Source organism: Mustelus asterias, chromosome 17, assembly GCF_964213995.1.
Source record: "Mustelus asterias chromosome 17, sMusAst1.hap1.1, whole genome shotgun sequence".
NCBI lineage: Eukaryota > Metazoa > Chordata > Chondrichthyes > Carcharhiniformes > Triakidae > Mustelus > Mustelus asterias.
This window is the reverse complement of record NC_135817.1, coordinates 59,323,546-59,347,433: the sequence shown is the minus strand read 5'-3', so window position 1 is coordinate 59,347,433 and position 23,888 is coordinate 59,323,546. Positions and strand designations below refer to the sequence as shown.

The 23,888-nt window shown below is 42.8% G+C and overlaps 1 protein-coding gene across 1 annotated transcript in view; it reads right to left on the bottom strand.

Moving 5' to 3' along the window:
* Positions 1-6,079: 6,079 nt before the first annotated feature.
* Positions 6,080-23,888, bottom strand: part of itsn1 (intersectin 1 (SH3 domain protein)) — a 195,894-nt gene continuing 178,085 nt past the window's right edge. The window contains exons 40-41 of the mRNA XM_078232778.1: positions 23,089-23,262; positions 6,080-6,326 (exon numbers count right to left, since the gene is read on the bottom strand). Of these exons, the coding sequence (XP_078088904.1) occupies positions 6,178-6,326; positions 23,089-23,262 (323 nt within the window). The 3' untranslated portion in view covers positions 6,080-6,177. The remainder of the gene's footprint in view (positions 6,327-23,088; positions 23,263-23,888) is intronic.

Below are 23,888 nucleotides of genomic sequence, written 5' to 3'. Positions count from 1 at the left end.
ACAGGAGGAGGAGAGAAACTCTAAGCATATGTTTTTGAATCATTTAAGTGGTCTGTGGCATGTTTCCCCATGGCTTTGGCTTGTGTGGTCCACTTAACTGCTAACATTATGAATAATTCAAGATAGATGTGTTGGGAAGTCAGTCTATGCAGACCCTCTGATAGGGGTAAGATGCAAATAACATCCATTCTCCACTGGAGGCTACATTGCATCCATGGCTTCTTCATGTAACACCCAAGACACATCAAAAGAATGTAAAATATGCACCTGAAGCAGGTGATTTATTCTAAACTGCTCATGTCCATTTTAAAAAAAAACAGAACAGATCATTTCCATTGAAACAGTAGCTCAAGTTCTTGCCACAACTCGTACACAAGTTTGTTGAGAACTTTTATTTGGGGTAAATGAGTTACATTTAGTTGATACTGTATGATTTAAACAGCATAAGCTCAAAACACAACCCAGTGTGAACTGTGCAGATCAAAGTACATTGTACAGCCTCCCCCCGATACCTGGCTACTTCTACTTGTCATTAGAGTTAAATGCTCAGTCGTAGAAATTTAGAAGCTGCCTTCTTCCATTTCCTTGCTAGTTCATGCTGTATAGCAGCAGGAGTTTGATCCGATGAAGTTGACCAATTTGAGGGTTCTCCACGTGTGTTTCATTATGTAGTCTCCAAGGGAAGAATGACACTTCATTAAATGAGGTTCACTAACTACCAACTTGCAGAAATTTATTTTTCCATTGTGAAAATACACAAATACTTAAGCTAAGAGAAATGTAACCCTGCCAATAGAGAAATTGCTGATATGTAAACAGACTGCTCAAAGTGACAAGGAGAACAATGAACACAACATAGTAGCTTAGCAGTGTACTCTGACAGTGATTTACAATTCAGTAAACATAACATTTGGCTATAGTCTGGTTTGGCTTGGGAGATCCATACTTTTAACACAAACAACATTAAAAGTCTGTCAGACTTTGACACTTCAATGTTCCTACTAAGCACATTTGCACTGTTGATTTGGTTGTGACAAATTACATTTCAAGTTCTTTAAATTACATAGCTCACAGCAGTATTTCTAGCAAAAACTTAATCCCTCTCTAAGGCAAAATTATATTTTGATACTTAAGAGTGGCCACTACAAAGTCTAATTGGAACACCAATGTTCTCTGCAGCAGCAGTAGGTGTATGTGATTTTTACCATTATTTTCTTTCCCCCTCAGTATAGTGTTTAGAAAGACTCCAAAACTTGTCAATTGCTTTCCAAGGATGGATGAAGAAATGGAAGGATAGTCATCTCTCAAATATATCTAGCATGCTTGCAATGTGGTGTCCAAAAAATAGAAGCCTGGGCTACTAGGTACTGTATGGCCCAGGGACACCAATGGAAAATATTCTATCCTCTTTAATTGACTATTGGCTTCAACTGTTGACTATTTAAAAATGTACCCATTTGCACACAACTTTTATTTCAAAATTTAGTGTAAGTTCTGATTAAAAAGTGGTTGTATCCCTTTAACCAAGTTACTATGTTAATTCTATTACATGATAAATGGGATTGCATGTTTTACTCTGCCAACATTTTTGAAAAATGTGTTTTCAATCAAATGAAAATGATTCCAAATATTCTTCTGGCAACATTTGTAATACGTGAACTATTAATGTTCTTAAAAGTAGGCTGAGAAATTCTCAGACACAGAACAAGTCAATCCTCTGCTTCACAAAAGCAGATCCAAATGTCACCTTCTGACTGAAATTTTAACTTTTTTGATTATTGTCTCAAATGCGTAAAGTAGTCAGTTTAGAACATGCAACTGCCCATTGAAGTGCTTATGACATTCATGAGCAAAAGGGAAAAAACGAAACAGAATAGGTTACAATAACAGTAAACAAATAAAATATACACAGCAGAACATGTGCTGGTTTTAAAGTTTCAAATTGCATTCTTAAAAATGCAGCTTCCAGTTTTAAAAACTCCCAGAGTCTTTTCTGCTCAATTTGTTCCTCAATAAGATGACATTTTTTAGCTTATGTAAATTATACTAGTTATATTTCAATTAATCTATTTTTACAGACAATATTATGCAACCAAACTAGAATAACAATATCATTATTTTGACAACAAAAGTGCACAAAGAGCTGAACAACACGACCAGCAATGGAGTGTTCACATTCTAAATAGTAATACTGTTTGTTAGTTAAGAGTGATTAACCACCTGTTGTAATAAAGTAGGGCAGCACATAACAACCATAACAACCAAATCAAGCCACACTGCAAAAGCTCAAGTACTCATGAGGCTTACAATTACTTGTATGCAATATAGGGCACTAAAGAGTTGCCAATATATTGGCTTTCAAAAGGCTTCAGTGTTCCCATAAAATTTTTTGAGGCCAAGGCCAATTTCCAAACAATAGGAGTAAGTATGGGAACACTGCGCCAATGTTTTGGTCTCTAAATGACCCTTGTGTAATTAATAACTCCACAATTTATTTCCTGTAACCTTATACCTCAAGGTACAGAAGCATATGTACATGTGTATGTCAGCAAATCTGTAAATTTAATGAGAACTCTGCAGACATGTGATGCCCTACATATGTCAGAAAAATGAGCAAAGACCCCCATCCTTAAACCCTTTAACTCTAGCAAAAAAAACCTCAAAACTTCCTAGTTAATACAAACAAGATAAAGTTCACGATGAATCAGCAGAAGGGATTCGACAAATCTTTAGTAACTTGTCAGGGCTTAGGACAGCCTATTCTGTGAAATGGGCCCCGTCAGCAATGAACGTGAAAGCAGATCTTCAGCAGTATGTTTCCATATTTATTTATGTTTCACAATAAATTGAACAAATGATTTTTAAGTGTTCAAGATGCTGATTAGTTGTTAGACATTTAGAAATGTATTTGATGATCTAAGCCAAAGTCACATTTCAGAATTTACAGTGTGAAAGCTCAAGATGGGGAGATGATAGCATAGTGGTAATGTCACTGGACTAGTAATCCAGAAACCCAGGCTATCACTCTGGGGGCATTGGTGGAATGTAAAGCTAGTCTCAGTAATTGTAACCAAAAAACTATCATTGATTGTCGCAAATAATCCATCCGATTCCCTAACGTGACTTCCGGACCCGTAACAATGTGTCATTTTAACTACCCTTTGAAATGGTCAGCAAACCACTCAGTTCAAAGGCAATCAAGGATGGGCCACAAATAATAGTCTTACCAGTAATGTCCACATCCCACAAAAGAAGAAAAAAATGTCCTTATACATATTTCTGTTATAAAAAATGTAACTACACAAGACTACAGCTGCATTAATAGATGTCGAACAAAACAAAATGAGTGCAAAATAATAGTTTGCTATAAGAGCAATAAAACATTTCTGGCACATATATGAATATTTACTAGTTCTATCCAGAGTCTTAAATTATTAACCCCTTAATGCTAATACATGTAGTGCTTTTATAGGTATCTAGGTGAATTAACAAAACTGATTTAGCCTATTAGTTATTCACTGGAATAATAATTTAGAATAAGACATTGATAATTTTAGATATGTTACTTCTTATTAAATTCAAAGTGCAAAGTGATTGTCATATTTCATTCTCCCAAAAATGGTCATATTTATATTAATGGAAATCATATCAGAATCCAGTGCTGAAACAAAGTGAAAAATGAGGCTGGTTAAGATTAGTAAAAGACTTCAAAGTCTTGCCATGATAAAGACATATATGAACAATGTATAATTCCTCATAGCAGTCTCTCTTTGCAAGTGAGAATTTTACTGGAAAACAGTTGGCATATTTCGCAGACTTTGAAAGTTTCATTAATTTTATTTCTAGTTCTACATTTTAAAAATGTCCTGTGGTGCATATACCACAAGCAGAATTTATGGGAAAATTAGTCACTTAAGATTAAGTAATATGTTACACATTAGCCGAATGTGTAAAAAAAAAGCTAAAATAAAAACTGAAGTCCTCCCTCATGTGCATATGTTATGAATAAGACTGACTGACTTGTTCATCTATATAATCCCTACAGTGCAGAAGGAGGCCATCTGGCCCATAGAGACTGCACCAACTCTCCAAAACAGCATCTTGCCCAGGCCCACCCTATGTATTTACCAGGGCTAATCCACATAACCCACACATCTTGAGACACTAAGGGGTAATTTAGAATGGCCAATCCACCTAACCTACACATCTTTGGACTGTGGGGGGAAACCCACACCCACACATTTTTTGGATGTATTCTCTGCAACTAATGTGTAGGTCTTTGTTTTATTTTTGCATTAAATATCATAAGTTTATTCTATCTGAGCTTTTGAAATCTAATTTAGATGATGTAACCACCTAACCTAGGAATCAATGTTGTACTTCATTAGTTACAAGCACGAGTGCAGTCATATGTTTTCTTAATAGTACAGGATTACAATTGACATTAAAAATAAAATCTACTGAACTTCTCAAATGAGTTAACAAAATGTTTCTTGGGGGGTTAATTTTAGAAGCAGTTTGATGCTGTAAACCTCGATTCTTGAAACAAAACTCAATATCAAATTTCTTAAATTATTGATAAGTAAACACAAATAGGGTTTTGTACAATGACAAGTTGTTCATCATTTATATTTTCAATTGAAAATCAACAATGACTATTTGAACTGGCCTTTGCCAAATTTTGCTGTTCTTTAGAGATAAACATTTCACTACCAAAATGTAAACTATCGCTGCCCATTTGTGAAAAGCATCCAGTGTATAATGGGACTATACATAAAATCTGCTAACTTAGAACTCAAAGTGCAATAAAGCTACCAAGATGTTAAGATGGCAACATAAGGAGACAATTTATTCTTTAACTATTGAAAAGGTTTCACTCTTTCCTGCTCCTCTGTACACATGTATCCTGATTGGATAAAACAGGTTAGCCATGACAAGGACTTTTAAAAAAATTTTTACTCCATTCTTAAAGTTACAAAGCCAATGCTTAGAGTGGACTGGGCGGACCCAAATCCATCTCCTCACTTGCTCCAAAAACCAAGTTCAAATTGAATCCAATTCATGGTCCCAATAAGGGAGACATACAAGATCCAAGCTGACAAGAAAAGGCATTGCACCCCAACTTGAGCTTGATCTTAGTTATTTACAACTGTTGTAAATCTACGTCCTCCCTCTGATCTAGTATCTCAGCTCTGGTGCGTTAATCGGTGAACTGGCTGATGTGAGAAATCTATCCTCTTAGGGGAGCCCAGTCAGGTAAGTCAGCAGAGGCAGAAGTTCAAACTCCCTATCCACAATTTGTGAATGAACTTTATTTAATGCAAAGGAGTGTATTAAACCTAAATACATTAAAGTTTATTCACATGGTAAGGACTCACTAAATCATGAATTCCTCTCTAATGTGCTGTAAAGGGTCAGAGGCCTCATTTTATCAACTGTGTTTGATACCTGATTTGCTGACTAGAAAGATTTTTCTGAACTGGTTTACAGTAGCTTATGGCACTCCATTTTGGCTTGGGACCTTATTTTTAAAATTTTACATCTAATATGTTGGAATCAAGCACTGGGCAAAATGATTAACTTGACTGAATGAAACGTACGAAATGGAATAGAAGATTATATTGATAGAATTGGATGATGAAAGACGGGTGGAGGTTTGAGTGGAGCACAAATGCTGGCATAGAGTGGGTGGCTGAAAAGCCTGTTTCTATGTTGTGTATGTATGTATCTGAACATAATCCTATGCACGTACACAGTCCAAAATGTATGTTCTTTTCCCCCACTTGAAGAAGGTTACCAAATATACAGTTTGACTTCTGTAATTTTCCTCTAGAAAAACTTGTGACACCTCACGACCAAATTAGTTCAGTTCAGAACCACCGGTCACGGTTTGGGAAGACAAGTTCAAAACTTGCCTTAATATAATGTTTACCATCACATAGTCTGAAAAATTGAAACTGGAATGTAGAGATGATAGAGCTATAACATTAACAAATGCAGGACACGTCTACAAATGCTAATTCCATGTTTTTAAATGTCACGTATAAAACAGTACACAAAATATGTTCCATGGATACTGCATCGAATAGTGCAGCATTCCTAGACAGCTTTTGCAGGTACTTGATAAAGTTGCCATATGTGGCTTTTTAATGTACAGAAATACACATATATATTACCCTATGTTTCATCAAAAAGTTGAAGATCCAGACGAACAACTATCTCACCAGTAGGGACTTCGTGCAGTAGAAGTCGCTTTGTAACAGGACCTTTAGAGCCTTGATCTTTTTTGATATCGGCAACACGAATTTCTGTACGCCCCAAAAAGTCTGAGGGGTGAGGGAACACAAGAGGACATTTTACTGTAGTCTCATACTGAACCAGAAAAGAAACAAAAGAACAAACTTGTAGTTAAATAGAACTTTACAGCCAGTGAAATCTTTTTGAACTGCCATCTCTATTGTAATGGAGGAAATGCAACAGCCAGTTTAAGCATAGCGAGGTTTCACAAACAACAATGCACTAATGACCTGATAATAGGATTCCTAGTGATGTTGATTGATGGGTAAATATTGGACAGGACATCAACCTGGGTTCGATTCCCGGCTTGGGTCACTGTCTGTATAGAGTTTGCACGTTCTCCTCGTGTCTGCGTGGGTTTCCTTCAGGTGCTCCGGTTTCCTCCCACAGTCCAAAGATGTGCAAGTTAGGTGCATTGGCTATGCTAAATTCTCCGTCAGTGTACCCGAACAGACTCCGGAGTGTGGCAACTAGGGGATTTTCACAGTAACTTCATTGCAGTGTTAATGTAAGCCTACTTGTGTCTCTGTGTCTGCGTGTGTTTCCTCCGGGTGCTCCGGTTTCCTCCCACAGTCCGAAAGATGTGCTGGTTAGGTGCATTTACTATGCTAAATTCTCCCTCAGTGTACCCAAATAGGCACCAGTGTGGGGCAACTAGGGGATTTTCACAGTAACATCATTGCTGTTAATGTAAGCCTACTTGTGATACTACTCAATAAACTTCGATCGCCTCGTCTGGATATATATTTATTTATGTATATTTATATATTTGATACGAATTGCAAAAGTTGAAGCCCCAGCACAGACCCCGTGGGTCTCCACTTGCCACAGTCAATCCCTTCACCACTAATGAACAGTGGCTGCCCTCTGTACCACCTACAAGATGAACTGCAGGAGCAAGGTTCCTTAGGCAGCACCTTCCAAACCTACGATCACTGCCATTTAGAAGGACAAGAACCAGCAGATACCTGGGAATATCACCACCTGCAAGTTTCTGTCCAAGTCACTCATTATTGTGACTTGGAAATATATCACCAGTCCTCCACTGTTACAGTCAAAATCCTGGGATTCCCTTCCTAACAGCACTTTGGGAGTACCTACCCTTCAGGGATTGCAGTGGTTCAAGAAGGCAGCTCACCACAACCTTTTGAGGGAAACTAGGGATGAGAAATACATACTGGCAAAGCCAGAGATGCCCACATCCCGTAAATGAATGATTTTAACAGAAAAAGACCCATACGCTCTATTTCCTGCCAGCCAGCCAATCTTCTATCCATGTTACCCCCGACACCATGAGGTTTGATTTTCTGCAATAAACTTTGATTAGGCATCTTTTCAAATATTTTCTGGAAATCCAAGTCCAGTACATCTCCAGGCTTCCCTTTATCCACGGTGCATGCTACCCCAACAAAGAACTCCAATAAATTGGTTAAACACGCTTTCCCTTTTACTAACCCATGCTGATTCTGCCTGATTACTTGAGTTTTTATATGTGCCCAGTTATAAACTCTTTAATGATTGATTCTAGCACCTTCCCCACAACAGTCTTCAAGCTAACTGGCCTATAGTTTCCTGTTCTCTGCCTCCTTCCTTTCTTGAATAGAGTGGTTCTATTTGCTCCTCTCCAGTCTGAAGGAATATTTGCAGCATCTAGGAAATTTTGGAAAATAAACACCAACCCATCTACTACCTTCTATGGGGTAGACATCTATTACATCAACTCATCTACTACCTACTACTATCTACTACAGGGCGGCACGTTGGCACAGTGGTTAGCACTGCTGCCCTCTTTTTAGGTCAAACCAAATAAAACAAACTCAGATTAAGTCGGGACAAAGTAAAAGGGGCAGCTCCCCAAAAGGAGGGGGAACAGCCCGAACAGAAATCAAAGTACAAAGGAAACTTAAAAACATCAAATTAAAATGTGATTGTCAGGGTCAATAATGCACCCCAACCCCTGCGGTGCCCAACGGGCGCGGAAGGCGTCAACCGCGCCCGTGGACACTGCATGCTCCCTCTCCAGGGACACCCGGCCGCGAACGTAGCCGCGGTAGAAGGGAAGACAGTCAGGATGGACGGCCCCTTCGATCGCCCGCAGTCTGGACCGGTAAATGGCACGTTTCGCCAGGCCCAGGAGCAGGTTCACGAGGAGGTCGCCATCCCGACCCCTCTCCGCACCGGTTCAATTCCAGCCTCGGGTCACTGTGTGGAGTTTGCACTTTGTCCCTGTGTCTGCGTGGGTTTCCTCTGGGTGCTCCGGTTTCCTCCTACAGTCCAAAGCTGTGCGGGTTAGGTTGATTGACCATGCTAAATTGACCATAGGTAGCCAGCCAATAGGTTCCCTAAATTGACCTAGCAGGGTAAATGAGGGTTACGGGAATAGGGCATGGATGGGATTGAGGTAGGTGCAGACACGATGGTCCTTTAGGGATTCTATGATTCTACCTTATTTGCCACCTCTTTTAAGACTGCAGGATGAAGTCCATCAGGACCCAGAGACTTGTCAGCCCACAGCTCCATCCGTTTGCTCAGTAAGGCTACCCTATTAGAAACATAGAAGATAGGAGCAGGAGGAGGCCAATCGGCCCTTCAAGCCTGCCCCACCATTCACCGTGATCATGGCTGATCATCCAACTCAGTAGCCTAACCCTGCTTTCTCCCCATAACCTTTAATCCCGTTCGCCCCAAGTGCTATATCTGGCCATCTCTTGAATACATTCAATGTTTTGGCATCAACTATTTCCTGTGGTAATGAATTCCACAGGCTCACCACTCTTTGGGTGAAGAAATGTCTCCTCATCTCCATCCTAAACAGTCTACCCTGTATCCTCAGACTGTGACCCCTGGTTCTGGACACCCCACCATCAGGAAAATCCTTCCTGCATCTACCCTGTCTAGTCCTGTTTGAACTCTATAAGTCTCTATCAGTCCCACCAATCCCAGAATCAGCCTGGTAAAACTTTGCTGCACTAACCTCGAGAGCAGGAACATCCTTCCTCAGAAAAGGAGACCAAAACTGCACAAAGTATTCCAGGTGTAGCCTCACCAAGGCCCTGTATAATTGCGACAACACATCCCTGCTCCTGTACTCGAAACCTCTCGCAATGAAGGCCAACATACTATTTGCCTTCTTTACTGCCTGCTGCACTTGCGTGCTTACCTTCAGCAACTAGTGCACAAGGACACCCAGGTCCTGCTGCACATTCCCCTCTCCCAATTTACAGCCATTCAGGTAGTAATCTGCCTTCTTGCTTTTGCTTCCAACATGAATAACCTCACATTTATCCAAATTATACTGCATCTACCATTGATTTGCCCACTCACCCAACCAGTCCAGATCATGCTGAAGGATCTCTGCATTCTCGTCACAGTTCACCTTCTCACTCAACTTGGTATCATCTGCAAGCTTTGAGATGTTACATTTTGTTCCCTCATCCAAATCATTAATATATATTGTGAATAGCTGGGGTCCCAACACCGATCCCTGTGGCACCCCACTAGTTACTGCCTGCCAATTTGAAAAGCACCCATTAATTCCTACTCTTTGTTTCCTCTCTGCCAACCAGTTTTCTATCCATCTCAGTACACTTCCCCCAATCCCATGCGCTTTAATCTTGCACAATGATCTCTTATGCGGAACTTTGTCAAATGCTTTCTGAAAGTCCAAATATACCACATCGACTGGCTCTCCCTTGTCAACTCTACTAGTTACATCTTCAAAGAATTCCAACAGATTTGTCAAGCATGATTTCCCCTTCATAAATCCATGCTATATATGTCCTTGATAATGGATTTGAGAATTCTCCCCAGTACTGATGTTAGGCTTACTGGTCGATAATTCCCTGTTTTCTCTCTACCTCAATCAAAAATTGATTTTAATTTCACCATGCTCCTCTCTACCTTCCACCTGCTGCTTTACAGCTATTGCTGGAATGTTTCTTGTATCCTCTATAGTGAAGACAAAAGCAAAGTATTTGTTCATTTCATGGGCATTTCATTATTATCTACTATTAACTCCCCATTCTCACTCTCCAGAAGACTGACACTGACTTTACCTACTCTTTTCCTGCTTAATAACCTGTAGAAACTCTTACAATCCATTTGTACATTTTTGGCTGGCTTCTCTCAAACTCTCATACTCAATTCTTTCCTCCTTTTAGTCATTCTCTGCCATTCTTTATACTCTAACCAATCATCTACTTGCCATTCATCTTTTCAGTCACATGCTGTTTCCTTAAGTTTGATGCTTCCCTTAATTTCTTTAGTTAACCGTCGATGGTGAGTCTGCCTCTTAGAATTGTTTCTTTATAGTAGGAATATGTTTAGTCTGAATTGTTGGAGTAAAACCGAAATTAAAAGATACAGGATGGTTACCTGGCACAAAATGGACTCTGTGAAAAGACATTAAGATGTGCTGACTTAGGCATAGACATTGCACAACGAGCTAGATCCTGTTATTGTCTAATTACTACAGGAAATAAACCAGACCTCGAAGCCCAAATGATCACCTTAACTTAAGATAAGGCAGAACCGAAACAATTAGTTTTGTTAACGAGATCAGTCGTTGATAGGGGGGGCCATACTCGGATAACGATGTGATAACTGCTAATGTCTGTACTTGTCCACTATTTGAAAATGTATAAAAGAATCTCAGCTGCCATTTTAAAGTTGAGAAGGTGACTGCGTGCACTGCGGAGAGCCCAGCGCTTCTCCCAAAGCTTTGTCCAATAAACTGCATGTTGAATCTTTAAATCTGACTCCAGGTGGTGATTTTCCCACAACAAATTGGCATAGTCAGCAAGGATCTCACTGCTGGTGAGTTGATTGGTTGGCCTCGATCGGCAAACTGGAGTAGAGATTATTGAACTGTGGGAGTCAGACTGAGCCAACAATGCAGTTAAAAACGGGTGAAAATTAGGGGAATTTATGGGACTATTGGATAGAAACAGGAATCGATTGCTTGTGCTGATTGACTAAGGACAAGGAAGTGCCTGTCTCAAATGCGCAGCCTTAGACCGGTTGTTAAGAGGGGAAATCCCCCACACGAAGGTCAGGACCCTGAAGTGGGCGTAGAGGCACCAAGGCACTTAGGATTGTGAAGCACAAGTGAGAGAGGGGAGACACAGTGAACAGCACTGCACAGGGAGGCACAGTGAACAGCACCGCACACGGAGACACGGCGAACAAACGCAGAGTTTGCCACCTGTTTGCATAAAAGTTTGTGTACATGTCTGTCACGTTGTAAAGCGGTGCGGTAAGGAACTGATCACCCTGACCTAGAGCCGGACTCCGGTGGAGGAAACACATTGCCGAGGAGGTAATTGTGGCCGTGAGTATAAATAGTAACCCCAACAGTGGAGAAAACACGTTGCTGAGGAGGTAATCATGGCCGGGGGTGTAGAAGTCTGCAAGATGGCAGGTAAAGAAACTAAGTGGGGACCTGCAGGTTTCCTTATTGATAAATATATGACAGACACTCATTGTTTAAGAAGATGCAAAGGGATGGCTGGGATGTTTCTCAGACCTTAGAACAACAGAGAAAGTGGGTAGATGGGGAAAAGAGAGACAAAACAAAAAAGGCAGGGTTATGATTAATACATCAATTAGCTGGACTAATTGGACAAGTAGCGGCTTCCACTAAGAAGTGGAATGAAGACAAGGATAAGATTAAAAAATTAGAATCCAGAGTAAGGGAATTGGAGAAAAGGAATCGAGTATTAGAGGAGAATCAATGGGATGGGGAAACTTTTCCTCTGCCCCCTTATGGGACCTCTTCTGGGGCAGGTGGGACCTGTACAAGAGAGACGGGTTACACCTAAACTACAAGGGGACCAATATACTTGCAGGGAGGTTTGCTCGTGTTATTGGGGAGCGTTTAAACTAGATTTGCAGGGGGATGGGAACCAGAGTGCCAGAGCAGATAGTGGAGCAGGGGTAAAAAGAGAGGTTAGTTCAAACAAAATCACAAATGGAAGGGTTGAGTGTGGTGGAAATAACCTTTTGAGGTGTGTCTATTTCAATGCCAGGAGTATTGTGGGGAAGGCAGATGAGCTGAAGGCGTGGATAGACACATGGAAATATGACATTATAGCCATTAGTGAAACTTGGCTACAGGAGGGGCAGGACTGGCAGCTCAATGTTCCAGGGTTCCAATGTTTCAGGCGGGATAGAGGCAGTGGGATAAAAGGTGGTGGGGTGGCATTGTTGGTCAGGGAAAATGTTACAGCGGTACTCAGGCAGGATAGATTAGGGAGCTTGTCTACAGAGGCCCTATGGGTGGAGCTGAGAAACAGGAAAGGATGACCACATTAATGGGGTTGTAATATAGACCACCCAATAGTCGCGAGAATTGGAGGAGCAAACCAGCAGAGAGATAGCTGACAACTGCAAGAAACACAAAGTTGTGATAGTAGGGGATTTTAATTTTCCACATATAGATTGGGACTTGCATACTGTTAAATGTTTAGACGGGATAGAGTTTGTAAAATGTGTTCAGGAGAATTTTCTACATCAGTATATAGAGGTGCCAACTGGAGAGGATGCGATATTGGATCTCCTATTGGGAAATGAGTTAGGGCAGGTGATGGATGTGAGTGTGAGGGAACACTTTGGATCCAGTGATCATAATGCCATTAGTTTCAACCTGATCATGGAAAAGGATAGATCTGGTTCTCGGGTTGAAGTTCTGAACTGGAAAAAGGCCAAATTTGATTAAATGAGAAGGGATCTGGGAAGTGTGGATTGGCACAGGCTGTTCTCTGGTAAGGACGTAAATGGAAAGTGGGAGGCTTTCAAAGGAGAAATTTTGAGAGTGCAGAGTTTGTATGTTCCTGTCAGGATTAAAGGCAAAGTAAATAGGAATAAGGAACCTTGGTTCTCGAGGGAGATTGTAACACTGATTAAGAGGAAGAGAGAGTTGTATGAAATGTACAGGCAGCAAGGAACAGATCAGATGCTCGAGGAGTATAAAAAGTGCAAGAAGCTACTTAAGAGGGAAATCAGGAGGGCTAAAAGAAGACATGAGGTTGCTTTGGCAGACCGAGTGAAGGAAAATCCAAAGAGCTTCTACAGGTATGTTAGGAGCAAAAGGTGAGGGATAAAATTGGTCTTCTTGAAGACCAGAGTGGTAGACTGTGGATGGAACCAAAAGAGATGGGGGAGATACTAAATGGTTTTTTTGCATCCGTATTTACTGAGGAAATGGGCATGGAGTCTACGGAAATAGGGCAAACAGGTAGGGAGGTCATGGAACCTTTACAGATTAAAGGGGAGGAGGTGCTCGCTGTCTTGAGGCAAATCAGAGTGGATAAATCCCCAGGACCAGACAGAGTATTCCCACGGACCTTGAGGGAAGCTAGGGTTGAACTTGCAGGGGTCCTGGCAGACATATTTAAAATGTCAGTATTCACGGGGGAGGTGCCGGATGATTGGAGGGTGGCTCATGTTGTTCTGTTGTTTAAAAAAGGTTCCAAAAGAAATCCCGGGAAATTATAGGCCAGTAAGTTTGACGTCGGTGGTGGGCATGTTATTGGAAGGTGTGATAAGGGATAGGATCTACAAATATTTGGATAGATAGGGACTTATTAGGGAGAGTCAACATGGCTTTGTGCGTGGTAGGTCATGTTTGACCAATCTATTAGAGTTTTTCGAGGAGGTTACCAGGAAAGTGGATGAAGGGAAGGCGGTGGATGTTGTCTACCTGGATTTCAGCAAGGCCTTTGACAAGGTCCCTCATGGGAGGTTAGTTAGGAAGGTTCAGTCGCTGGGTATACATGGGGAGGTAGCAAATTGGATTAGACACTGGGTCAATGGAAGAACGATGTGGAGATGCCGGCGTTGGACTGGGGTAAGCACAGTAAAAAACCTGTTGGACTTTAACCTGGTGTTGTGAGACTTCTTTCAATGGAAGAAGCCAGAGAGTGGTTGTGGAGGATTGCTTCTCTGAGTGGAGGCCTGTGACTAGTGGTGTGCCGCAGGGATCGGTGTTGGGTCCATTGTTGTTTGTCATCTATATCAATGATCTGGATGATAATGTGGTAAATTGGAGCAGCAAATTTGCTGATGATACAAAGATTGGAAGTGTAGTGGACAGTGAGGAAGGTTTTCAAAGCTTGCAGAGGGATTTGGACTAACTAGAAAAATGGGCTGAAAAATGGCAAATGGAATTTAACGCAGACAAGTGTGAGATATTGCACTTTAGAAGGACAAACCAAAGTAGAACGTACAGGGTACGTTCTGAAGAGTGCAGTTGAACAGAGGGATCTGGGAATACAGGTACAGAATTCCTTAAAAGTGACGTCACAGGTGGATAGGGTCATAAAGAGTGCCTTTGGTACATTGGCCTTTATAAATCGGAGTATCGAGTATAAAAGTTGGAGTGTTATGGTAAGGTTATATAAGGCATTGGTGAGGCCGAATTCAGAGTATTGTGTAGAGTTTTGGTCACCTAGTTACAGGAAGGATGTAAATAAGGTTGAAAGAGTGCAGAGAAGGTTCACAAGGATGTTGCTGGGACTTGAGAAGCTGAGTTACAGAGGGAGATTGAATAGATTGGGACCTTATTCCCTGGAGCGTAGAAGAATGAGGGGAGATTTGATAGAGGTGTATAAGATTTTGATGGGTATAGATAGAGTGAATGCAAGCAGGCTTTTTCCACTGAGGCTAGGGGAGAAAAAACCAGAGGGCATGGGTTAAGGGTGAAAGGAGAAAAGTTTAAAGGGAATATTAGGGGGGGCTTCTTCACGCAGAGAGTGGTGAGAGTGTGGAATGAGCTGCCGGATAAAGTGGTAAATGCGGGGTCACTTTTAACATTTAAGAAAAACTTGGACGGGTTCATGGATGAGAGGGGTGTGGAGGGATATGGTCCAAGTGCAGGTCAGTGGGACTAGGCATAAAATGGTTCGGCATAGACAAGAAGGGCCAAAAGGCCTGTTTCTGAGCTGTAATTTTCTATGGTTCTATGGTTATGAGTCCACACAACAGGGACCAACCACACCTCCAGAGGAAGGGGAAGTGCTAGAACACAACTTGGCGCCAGTAACCCGAGGGGAAACGGACGTGCAGCCAACAGCAAATTACAAACCATTCACCCCGGGCGAAAGACAACAGATAATGGCCTCCCTGGGTCAACTACAACCTAGAAGCGCAAATACGAAATTTTGGGCAGAATTAGATATGGTTTGGGTAGGACACCAACTGCAGGGATATACACCAATTGGTTAGGTGTATATGTAACTCCGCATGTCCAGCGGATAAATGGAGGCAGGTAGCCGGAGGGCCCGCCATTCCCCTGGCACAAGACTACAGTGGGGGACGTTGGACACACGCAGTAGCCCTAATCGCAGAAATAGATGCCCAACAGGCACCCTTCGCCCTGTTTAAAACGGAAGTCCAGAGAGTTTTAGGAAATGCCCCTACCAATTGGAGTAAAATCACAACGACCAAGCAACAAAAGGGGGAAGGAGCTTCTGAATACGGGGAACGGTTGTTCCAAGTATACCAGGAATGCTCAGGGCAAGGAAACCCAGGCCGTGGGGATCGAGCCTTCATCCAGGCTTTCAAGGATGGGCTCTCTACCTGAGCGAGACCACGTTAGTAGAAATAAATAATTTGTATATACCTATGAGATTCTATGTATGTAAAAATAACGAAGGTACAATAATGGGAAATGATTTAATGAAGGAGTACGAGATTTTGATTGACTGTGGGAAGGGAGAGCTAATCTTGCCGAAACGGGACGGTCGGAAAACCGGAATAGGAAAAGTCACGAGTCACCTCGAGACTATCAAGGTGGCCTCAGCCACCACCAGAGATTGGCGACTAGAAACAGAGGGGTTTGGAGCCATCTGTGCCTCCGTCACCGGAGTATGGGCCGAAACAAAATTAGACACTGGCCTAACCAAAACTGACCCGATAAAGGTGCCTGGACCGGAGCACAAGCCCCACTGACAATACCCGATAAAACCGGAAGCAAAGGCAGCTGTAGTAGAAATAGTTAAAGGGTTAGTGGAGAAAGGAATCCTGAGGGAAACTACGAGTACCACTAACTCCCCAACCTGGCCAGTGAGCAAACCCGACGGAAGTTACAGACTCACCATAGACTACACCGGCCTCAATAAAGTCACGCCCAAATTGCACCCCATTGTAGCAAGCCCTTCGACAATCCTGAATGGATTGTCACCGGAGCATAAAATCTTTACCGTATTGGATATAGCCAACCCTTGGATCCCGAATCCCAAGACAAATTTGCATTTACGGTGGGAGACAAACAGTACACTTGGACTCGCCTACCGCAGGGATTCCACAATAGCCCCACCATCTTCCATCGAGTAATGAGTGACATCCTGAAAAGGGTGGAACTACCAGAGGGTAGCACGATTCTACAATACGTGGATGATATATTAATAGCCTCAGAATCTAAGTCAGGACACCAGGGAGCACTATACCTAGTGTTGAATGAACTGAAAACTGCAGGGTTAAAGGTGAGCCCCAAAAAGGCACAAATCGGGAAAGCATAAGTCCTGTACCTAGGACACTTAATATCACAAGGGCTTAAAGAGATGCCAACAGACCGAAAGAAGGCGGTACAACAAATGCCGCGGCCAGTCACCGTAAGAGGAGTCAGGAAGGTGCTGGGACCGAAGTTTTATCCCGGAATTCGCAAAATTGGCAGAGCCTATACAGAGACTAGTTAAAGGGGGAAAGCCAACTTTAAACTCCGTAGAATGGGGACCTGAGCAAGAAGAGGCCTATAATAAGTTAAAGGCAGAACTGATATCAGCCCCTGGACTGGGACTACCAGATTCCAGTAAAGATTTCCACAGACACTGTAACAATGAAGGGGGGTTCTACTCTGCAGCAGTAACGCAAGATCATGGCGATAAACGGAGACCCATAGGTTACTATTCAACAGCAGAAGGGCCGGTAGTAACCGGACTGCCAAGGTGCAGAGCCGCCTTAGATTGCGCCGCCGGGACCGGAAAGGTTAGCGAACCAATAGTAATGACAGGAAATAAAATCCTCCACACCAAACATACCTTGGTGGAAATGCTAAATACAGGAAAGTTAAGGTCCGTCTCGAACATGAGAAGGGCTAAATGGGAAGCCGTCCTCCTACCTCCCAGCAAGTCAGTTAGAATAGTAAGAGACACAGGAGATAACCCAGCAGAAGGAATTTTGGATACAGGAGAACCACATGACTGTGGAGAGGTAGATATGGATATAGAAGAAGGCAGGGTAAAGGATGTACCTTTAGTAACAGCTGAGGAGACCCTTTTTGTAGATGGCTCACGTAAATACGTGGAAGGATCACCCCGGACAGGGTGGGCAGTAGTAAATGACAGATTGGAAACGGTAAAGTCAGAAAGAATTGACAGAGGTCTATCCGCGCAGGTGGCAGAACTAGTGGCACTCACAAAGGCACTAGAATTGTCCGAAGGAAAGACGGTAAATATATATAACCAACAGTAGGTACGCATTCGGGGTAATACACGATTATATGATGGCATGGGGTAGGAGGGGGTTTGTAACCACGGGAGGAACTCCTATTAAACACCAACAAAGGATCGAGGCATTACTAAAAGCCAGCGAAAAACCCGAGAAGCACATCAGAAGGAACCAGAAAGGGATAACCCCGATTGGTTAAATTACAAAGGGAACCAAGCCGCAGATAGAGCAGCGCAATTAGCGTTAGAACAGGAGGCAGTTGGCGAGCTGCCAATAGCAGTAACGGGCCAGACCGGAGACGAAATAGATATTCGGGACTTACACGAAGATACCTCGAAAGAGGAAAAGGGGAAGTGGGAAGCACAGGGAGCGAGCAGAGGGACTGATAATGTTTGGAGACGAAATGACAAGGTAATGGTGCCGGAGTGCATACAAAACACCTTCTTGGAACTACACCATGGACTCTCACATGCGGGAAGAGAGGCCATGGCAACTAGTATAGGAAAAGAATGGTGGTGGAAAGGAATGGGGAAGGACGTAGCCCGACATTGTCACCGATGCGTGACATGCGCGCAATACAATCCCGGTCGACCCATAAAAATTAAGGTGGGACACCAGCCCCGACCAAAGGGGCCCTGGGAACATCTGCAAATAGATTTCACAGGGCCACTACCGCAATCCCATGGCAAAACCTATTGTTTGGTTATTATAGACCAGTTTACCAGGTGGGTAGAAGCATTCTCTACCAGAAATTGTACTGCTACCACGGTGGCTAGAATATTGGCGGAGGAGGTAATCCCTAGATGGGGAATACCCATACAAATTGATTCGGATCAAGGGACGCACTTCACCGCAAAGGTGGTAAAAACAGTGTGCCAACTGATGGGAATAAAACAAAAATTCCACATCCCTGACCACCTGCAGAGTTCTGGAATGGTGGAACGCATGAACAGAACTCTTAAGAATGCCCTGGCCAAGGCCATGCAAACGTCAGGAAAAACATGGACAGAAGTATTACCTACTATATTAATGAGGTTAAGAGCCACGATAAACCGGACAACCGGATTAACCCCTTATGAACTCGTGACAGGAAGGGCGATGCAATTACCAGAAAGCATCATAACAGGTGGGGCCGATGTAGGTCCACTAAAAGACAAAATTAAACAATATGTTTTGGAACTAAGTGCCCAACTAAAAGGGGTGCGTAAATTAGTAAAGGATAATCAGGATTAAATTAGTAAAGGATAATCAGGAGGAAAGAGACGCACAGAGAGAGAGCTTGAAATGCTCCCTGACGCCCCAACAGCGGGAAGTCACATCATGGTAGAAATATTACTGAAAAACCAGGATTTGCACCAAAATGGAATAGGCCATGAGGTCATAATTAGTGGAGATACCTGTGCCTGTCTGGACATAAGGGGGAAAAGTGTATGGAAACATTGGACCCAGCTGAAATTATACAAAGAAACGAATGAGTGATATTAACAAGTAAGCCATAAAGTGACCAGAGTGCTTTCCCCAAAACAGGTGACGACTACAAGCAACTACAGACGACTACAAGGGGTACACAGGGAAGATGTGTGGGACTAATTAACTCCGCAGATCCTGTATGCAGGGGGCTCCAGGGAGTGGGAGGAAAACTATGCTCAGATGATGCAAGCTACCCGCTTTGCTTCTCGGGGTAGGAATGGAGGTGTCCATATGCCTTGGTTCCCAAGAATGTTTCCTGTGTACAGACGCAGTGTGCCCGTCAGCGCTGTCGGGTAAACAGAGGCCCGTTTACTTGTACCTGTAACGAGCAAAGATGCCTGAACGTAACCGCGGGGAGGCAACTCATTTGTGGTCAGTGTAATGGGACTCATGTCAGCTCAGCCACATGGACAGACCCGTTTGATACTTACCAATTGTTAGGATCGGGCAGAAAGTCAAGTGAATTGAGCAATTGGCGGTATATACAGTTCGTACAGACCAATAACCAGGATATTAAATGTTACCGAGCCAAGGGGGGATTTGTGTTCCTCCTCAATGGCACCTTCACGATGGCAACACCAACCCTCCTGATCCTCTTTGCAGTAGGAATGATAGGACCACTCACTGTTCCATGCCCTCAAAAAGGGCATACCCGGAGAAAGATAGTGACCCGGGCCTTCAGCAAGGAATTCTGTGCCGATTGGGAGGTCCCGGTCACACTGGGATCGTCACTCGGCTACGGGTTCATTAGGGCCCTGTCTCTGGGGGGAGCAGCAGGAGTAATTAGTGCCAAAAATAGAAACCATCTTATCTGTGGATGAACCATCCTGGGAAACAGCACATCAAAGGCACTGGAGGCCGTCAACCAAGAACTGGCTGAATTAAGATTATACGCGCAGCAGACCCACAATGCCGTAGATTATCAGTTAGCCCAACAGGGGGGAGTATGCACAATAATAGGAGACAAATGTATAACGCATGTTACAGATGAATCTTACAACATCACCCAAGCCATCAATGATATAAGAAAGCAGCTCGATGACTTTAGACAAGGCCCCAAGAAGGGGAATAGCTGGCTCGAATGGTTATTGGGGGGGATTCTGGGGGTCTTATTTAATGCATCGACTAATTATTCTCATTGTAATAATAATTGTCTATTGCCCAATTTTCAGATGTTTTAATGTCTGCAGTAAAGTCATGATGACTCGGATTGTGCCAGGGGCCAGTATGGTCACCGAAGAAGGACATCTCATGGGAACACCCAAAGACACCAAGGAAGACGACGACAATGAAGGAAAGGGCGAGAAGGTGGAAGTTTACCTGTGAACGCGTGACCTGTTGGTTACGGGTCAGGCACATCAATTGCCGGACCCACGATGTTGCTACTGTTGGTCTATCAGATTATTAGAGCATAATCCTGACCAAAAGGGGGAATTGTTGGAGTAAAACCGAAATTAAAAGATACAAGATGGTTACCTGGCACAAAATGGACTCTGTGAAAAGACATTAATATGTGCTGACTTAGGCATAGACATTGTACAACGAGTTAAATCCTTTTAGTGTCTATTTACTACAGGAAATAAACCAGACCTTGAGGCCCAGATGATCACCTTAACTTAAGATAAGGCAGAACCGAAACAATGAGTTTTGTTAACGAGATCAGTCGTTGATAGGGGGGGGGCATACTCGGATAATGATGTGATAACTGCTAAAGTCTGTACTTGTCCACTATTAGAAAATGTATAAAAGAGCTGCCATTTTAAAGTTGAGAAGGTGACTGCGTGCACTGCGGAGAGCCCAGCGCTTCTCCCAAAGCTTTGTCCGATAAACTGCATGTTGAATCTTTAAATCTGACTCCGAGTGGTGATTTTCCCACAACAGAATATTCTGAGATATCCCCTTGGATATCTTGCCATTGGTTCTCTATTGACCTAGCCTTGTTTCCTCGTTCAGTTCTGCTGGCTTAGTGTTTTTGCCCACATAGATCCCCTTAGGCTGTTCCAGATGAGCCATCCAGATAGTTCTTTTCTCTTCTTACAGATGTTGCCAGACCTGCTGAGGTTTTCCAGCATTTTCTCTTTTGGTTTCAGATTCCCGCATCCGCAGTAATTTACTTTTATCTGTAGTTTAAACTGTTCATGCTATTGTCAGCTGAGGCTTACTTGGTAAATTTCTCCCCTTTTGAATCAGAAGATTGCGGGTTCACGTCCCACTCCAAGGATTTGAGCACTAACACCAAGGCTGATATGCCGCTGCAGTACTGAGTGAGGGCTGCACTATCAGAGCTAATGTAATTCAAATGAGACGTTAAACCGGGATCTCGCCTGTTTCCCGAGGTGAAGGTAGAAGATTCAATGTTGATATTACGAAGGAGGGTGGGAATTGCGTCCCGGGTGCCTGGGCTAATATTTATCCCTCAATCCTGTTTGTGGTATTGAGTTATTGCAGGTTGTGGGAGGGTGCAGTACACAGATAGGACTGCATACTATCTGTGTACTGCACAGATACACAGTGCAGTAGTGTGTGTGTCTACTACTGCAGGCCATTCAGCCCATCAAGTCTGCACCGACTCACCAACACAGCATCCCACACAGAGTCTATCCTCATAATCCCACATATTTACCCCACTAATCCCCCTAACCTACACATGCTAGGACATTAAGGGGCAATTTAGCATGGCCAATTAACCTAACCTGTACATCTTTGGACCATAGGTTGCTGTATTTCCTGCATTATATGAGTGACTGCACTGCTATAGTACTGCATTGGCTGTAACTTATTTGGAATGTCCTGTGGCGCTGAAAGACACTGTGTAAATCCAAGTGCTTTCTTTGCCTTCATGTTGCTTTAATACTGTGCTCAATAATTGATTAGTTCAAAAGTAGGAAAGCACAAACTGGGGCATGCATCTATTGTTTGCACTGATTCAGGTAAATGTACATTTATTAGAGAAATCAGGACCCAATTGTGTCTTAGAACAGGGAATGTTGGGCTATGTCCTATGAGCATAAGAACTAGGAGCAGGAGGAGGCCATCTGGCCCCTCGAGCCTGCTCCACCGTTCAATAAGATCATGGCTGATCTTTTCGTGGACTCAGCTCCACTTACCATAACGCTTAATTCCTACTGTTCAAAAATCTATGACTGCCGTATTTAGTGTGAATAAAAGCCAGCAGATGAAGTGCTGGATTATCGTTATGGTAAAGAAAGCAGGTACATTTCTGCCTAATGAATATTAGTAGGGATTTCATGGTCTAACTGGAGGCTGAAAAGGCCCGGGTACACATGTAAATAAATTTGCCATCGGACAATCCCTCGTGACTGACGTTATGCTGGGCAAGTTACCAATTCAGCAATGAAAATAGTAGCCAACAATGGCTTCGATTCATCCATCGTGCAGTCTCTAACCACTTAATGTCTGAGATAATTTTAATGACGATTTGAGGTCGGCAGGGAGATCGGGCTAGATTATTTTACATGTGTACGTGCCAGCTTTAAGGTTTACAGCAAACAGTCCATTTTACACGGTCAAATTCACAGAAATTGAGTTAAGAGTACATGAATAGCAGGCTGAGGTGTAAGGGATTAGACTTGTGCTTGACAAGAGATAGGACAATTCAACTGGTATCAACTGGTATTGCGCTGTTGAGATTTCCAGAACACTGTCACGACTGGTCACATTTCTAAAACAGCCCTACCCAGGGTTATGGCAATTGAGCTGACTGGGTCATGCAGAGTTGGGAATATTAAACTGGTGGGACCAGTCCCAGATCACAAACAAAAAGGATCCACATCCAGATTACCGATCTTGACAAGGGAAATACAATTAGATCCAGATTTCCACTTGGATAAGTAAACGGAAATAAATAATTCTTACCATCTGGTGAGAACTGGTCGCGCTCAAAGACAGTAATACACAGCACATCCTGTTCCAAGTCTTTAATAAAGAACTGACAGTTGGAATTCCATTTGGGGTTCAGTGTGTCTTGAATGGTTTTTGTGATATGACATTGCGAACCCATGGTCACTTCACAGTAAGGATTACTCTTTCCTAAAATGGAGATGAATAAAGAAAATTAGGCTTTAATGGAACATATAAAACAGTCATCACCTCCTGTCAGTTAACCAGAGAGCTGATTATCAGAGACCTCTCCATCCTCCCCCATTTCCCCGATCGAAAACTGATCACATCTTTGACAAGCTGAAATATTAACTCTGTTTCTCTCTCCACAGTGTCGACAAAATTTGGGTATTTCCAGTATTTTCTGTGTTTTAAAAAATATATATATACATACTAGTTCATCTGTTTTCGGGTTACCTTACCAATAATTACAGTGAACATCTGCCAGAAATAGGGGCCGGTTTAGCTCAGTTGGCTGGACAGCTGGTTCAATTCCCATAACGGCTGAGGTTATTCATGAAGACTTTTTGGATGGCGCAGTTTCCCACCCCAAAGAGTTGACGGGACTTCTGCCCCTCATTTGGGCAAATGTTGCACCTCAGAGACATGCCAATCAACTGAATTAGCCAACAGCTCTGCAGTCTCAGCACCTCGAGTAGCCAGGTCTGGCAATCCCTAGATTCTAAGTCTTGGATCCACGATCAGGTAAGTACAGTGCTCCTCACAGCAGGAAGGAGAGAAGAGGCCCAGGGCATTGGGCAGAGAGGGTTGTGGGG